Genomic DNA, 4,103 nt, shown 5'->3' with positions numbered 1-4,103 from the left:
ACCCGTTAGAAAATTTCCCTAGGAACAATATTTTAATAAATACAAATTTTCCTAGCTTTGATAGTTTCGGAGATATAGCCAATTAATCAAAAAAGTATAAATTTCCTCCGACTATGATTAATCCGGCTATATCTCACAAACAATCGGTCGGAAGTTGATCAACCTCAGGACCAAAATTGTAGCCTGGAAAATTTTCTATCTAACCTAGTAATAATTTTCCAAATTTTCCGAAGAAAAATCACTATAATTTCCATTTTTTCGGGAGTAAAAAAAAAGTCAATCAATTTTTTTATTACTTTTATTTAATTTTCCAGCTAAAAACAACAAATAAAATTATTCTTAAGTCATGACACACATGTTTATAGCCACAGAAACAAAGCCAAGCTTGCATTGACACCTATAGTTATGGCAGTGAGAATTTTCCGTCATGCATTGATCATCTCTCCAGCAGTTTCCATCCAGAACCGGCAAGCAAGTCAGTTTATTGACGGCAATATGCTTTGAGTTGCAGACACATTTGTTCTGATAACACCTTGAATGCCAGAGCTCGCCACACTCAATTGTTTTTTTGCAATGAAACAATGCAGAACCTGCAGAACAATTTTGTGTAGCTTATCTCACAACCGCCGAATAAAATAGGCTGTACTTACGTCTTACACACATCATATCAGTCAGTGCCACCCAATCAGGCTGGCATTGACACTTATTCTCAAAGCAGTGCGACGCTTCGACGTCGCAATCGGCGGAAGACGAGCAATAGGTGTTCAACAAGTGGGTACAGGCTGACGAGGTCAATGCAAATGTGTCGGGCTTGCACACACAAATCTTGTCAATGCAAATTGCATTGGATATGTATTGACAATCATAATCCGTTTCGCAAGACCGGCCTAATAATTCTGAAAAGTAAGTTTTTAGAAATTTTCCGAGAAAACGAGACTGCATTGATACTGAGCGTCAATGTAGGACACAATTTTTACTTGCCTTAAGAATGAATAGGATAAATTGCATACTAACTTGATAAACACTCATTGTAAGGCCCTCGAATAAAATTAGGTTTGCATTGGCACTTATTGTCAATGCACTCAGAATTAGGAGTTACGCAGTTTGCGCTGTACTGACAGTGACCCCCTAGGATTTTAACACATGTATTGCCCATCGAAATGTAGTTTCGATTACAAGTGCAGAGATTAAACCTTGAACAATGCGTATTTATTGCATGACAATCGTTTATACTGTAACAAGTAACGTCGATGCTAGCTGAAAGTATCAATAAAAAGTGACAATGCAATAGCTGTAGCCGTGAAATTTTAATACTTACTCGCTACACATTTGGACTGGGTCTGCGGAACGAAGGTCTCCAAGCATTGACACTTATTGTTAACACAGTTCGAATTGTAGACAGCACACTCTTTGTGTTCCGTGCAGTTCTCGCCAGTCAGCGGCAAGCACACATGGCGGTCGAACTTTGTGTACCCTTGTTTGCATTTCGACATTTTTCTTGAAAACACTCTCGGCGTTTGTAATTTTATTACAATTTTCGTCAATGTCACACTTCTGACCCAGGAACACTGCAAGAATTCGCTCAGAAAATTATTAATTTCCAAACGGGAATTGTTATTTGCTAAACCAGGCGAGGTAGAATTCTAATGCATCGTTACTCGGAGTTAATGCAGTTGGTCTTTGAGTATCAATGCACAATCTTGATCAGTCCCAGGTACTTACCAGGTAAGCAGAGGTCATCAGAGTGCTGCATGTATCCTGGAGAACAGCGACATTGATCCCTGAAACACTCTGCATTGACAAGGAAACACTCCCTGTTGCTTGCGCAGTAACCTCCCAAAGTTGGCGAACAAGTTGTTGGGCTAGTTAGCACGTAATTCTTATGGCAGATGCATTTTCCAGCGTCAGAACACTTTGCATAGGGGATATCAACGCAGTGCTCGTCAATTCTGCATCGCTGTTCCAGGTACCCTAAAAGCAAGCAAATTAGCAAAAAATCTCAGCTGAGGTCTAAGACTCACTTAAGACACACTCGTAGTTGGACTTCGGGAAGTAACCGAACTCGCATTGACACTTATCATCAGTGCAGACCGAGTTCTTGGAAGCGCACTTCAGTTCATCGGAGCAGAAGGCGTTGAGCAACGGAGCACATGTGAATGCATTCATTTCAATATGGTTATCCTTGCAACTACATTGACTCTCAAAGCAATGTGCGTTTTTCATTAGATTGCAAGTGCTGTTGTCAAAACAAGTCGTCCCTAGTTCCCCTAAAATTATTTTCACGTCAGTTGATTATTTTTCTGATTAGATATAATTATTGTTACTCACATGCACTGCATTGTCTCTCGGTCATCTGCGTGTAGCCGTGATTGCATTGACACTTTTTATCATGACAACCAGAGAATCTAACGGCACAATCTTTATCGCTAATGCAGCTCTTACCGAGAGCTTTTACGCAAGTTGTTGCATTGACAGTAAAGAATCCTTCACTGCAAGTGCATTCGTCTTCTAAACATACCGCAAATTTCACTGCAGCGCAGTCTGAATTTATGCTGCATCGTCCCGTCAATTCTGCTAGATTAACAATGTTTGTAAAATTTACGGCCGAAATTATATAAATATTATTTCTAAAGAAAGTTCTTACTTGGCAGAACTCCATTTTGACTCCTGCATCACGTAATTGGCGCTGCATTGACATTGACCTGCTTCTAATGCAGGCACCATCTCATTTCTACGCACTCTTCATCTTTTTCACAGTACAAGATTCTCAAGTTGCCACGCGGCGCACGCATTTCCGTCTTGAATTGGGTGAGTATGTTTTGCATGAACATGTTTTATCAATGCGAGATTAAGTTAATGATGTGAGCGTTGCACTCTTCTGATTTCTCGCACGACACTCCCCAAGTCAGCTAAAGCGGGAAAAAATCCAAAAGCTACTTTTATCTGTTGCATTGATGCTGGATATAAATGCAACATTTATAATCAATTATCACGACTTTACTATATAACTACATCGTGTCATTCGACGTCCAATGCAGGCACACTTTTAGAATCAGTGCAATGAAAAATTGGTTTTCTCCCTATTTTCAAAAATTGCTATTTACACTTTTGAGAGATAATGGTACATTTAATAGTAAAAAAAAAAATTTATTTAGACTTGAAAAAAAAAAAATTAGTTAATATTAATAAAAATTATATTTCATATAAATAAAATTTTATTAATAATTCTAATAAAATTTTCTGTTAAATACTAATATTTGTTGATTAACAATATTACACAATAATAACCATAGGCGTCGTTTAAGCAAATAATAACCATGAGCGTCGTTATATTGATCATTTTAATTTATTAAGGTATATAGAATTTATATATTTTTATTTTTATAATTTATAAATTTATATATTTATATAATTTATATTTATAGATAGAATTATGGTTACTCACTTGTATGCTGCATTGTCTCTCGGAATAGGGCATGTAACCGTGATTGCATTGACACTTTCTATTATAACAACTAGAGAATCTGACGGCACAATTTTTCATGTCAACGCTAATGCAGGTACTACCAAAAGAGCTCTTACGCAAGTTGTTGCATTGACATCCGATGAATCGCTTTGCTGCAAAGTGCATTCTTCCTTCTAAACACACCGCTTAAATTTCACTGCAGCGCGAAGTCTGAATCTATGCTGCATCGTCCCGTCAATTCTGCTACATTAACAATGTTTGTAAAATTTACGAGAGACGAAATTATGTAAATATTATTCTAAAGTTCTTACTTGGCAGACATTTTGCCTCCTGCATCACGTACTTGGCGCTGCATTGACCTTGACCGCCAAGGCAGGCACCATTCATTTCGACGCAATCTTCATCTGTTTCACAATACAAGTTTGTCGTTTGCACGCACATGTTTCCGTCTTGAAGTATTGTCGGTACAATCTGCAATTACATGTATTATTAATGCAGATTAGAGTTCATGATGTGAGCTCTGCACTCTTCTGAATTCTCGCACGACGCATTTCCAAGTAAGCTAAAATAGGAAAAATTTAAGAAGCTTCTCTTCATCTACTACATTGACACTTTAAATCAATGCAACAATTATAAT

General features: G+C 37.6%; 2 protein-coding genes across 2 annotated transcripts; both read right to left on the bottom strand.

Annotated features, from left to right (window-relative positions):
- Nucleotides 1–320: 320 nt before the first annotated feature.
- Nucleotides 321–1,493, bottom strand: LOC123274190 (prion-like-(Q/N-rich) domain-bearing protein 25). The gene is made up of 4 exons (XM_044741708.1): nt 1,319–1,493; nt 1,015–1,257; nt 651–896; nt 321–590 (listed from the first exon to the last, which is right to left on the bottom strand). The coding sequence occupies exons 1-4, from the start codon at nt 1,491–1,493 to the stop codon at nt 340–342; spliced, it is 915 nt and encodes a 304-aa protein (XP_044597643.1). The 3' UTR covers nt 321–339.
- A 194-nt stretch (nt 1,494–1,687) lies between these two features.
- On the bottom strand, nt 1,688–3,937 carry LOC123274191 (tenascin-like; the record flags this gene model as incomplete). The annotated part of the gene is made up of 4 exons (XM_044741709.1): nt 1,688–1,971; nt 2,022–2,267; nt 2,329–2,574; nt 3,778–3,937. Coding segments are annotated over 4 exons (936 nt in total), but the record flags the coding sequence as incomplete, so codon positions are not given.
- Nucleotides 3,938–4,103: the final 166 nt, after the last annotated feature.

This window comes from Cotesia glomerata, unplaced genomic scaffold, assembly GCF_020080835.1.
Source record: "Cotesia glomerata isolate CgM1 unplaced genomic scaffold, MPM_Cglom_v2.3 scaffold_254, whole genome shotgun sequence".
Taxonomy (NCBI): Eukaryota; Metazoa; Arthropoda; class Insecta; order Hymenoptera; family Braconidae; genus Cotesia; species Cotesia glomerata.
This window is presented reverse-complemented; position numbering and strand designations above follow the sequence as displayed.

Excerpts from the sequence above, each read along its gene's own strand:
- LOC123274190 (XM_044741708.1), bottom strand. The coding sequence starts at position 1,493 with ATGTCGAAATGCAAACAAGGGTACACAAAGTTCGACCGCCATGTGTGC. Across the intron at positions 1,258-1,318 it reads CCAGTCCAAATGTGTAGCGA|CTAGCATCGACGTTACTTGT; the intron begins GTAAGTATTAAA and ends TGATACTTTCAG. Across the intron at positions 591-650 it reads TGATATGATGTGTGTAAGAC|GTTCTGCATTGTTTCATTGC; the intron begins GTAAGTACAGCC and ends ATTGTTCTGCAG.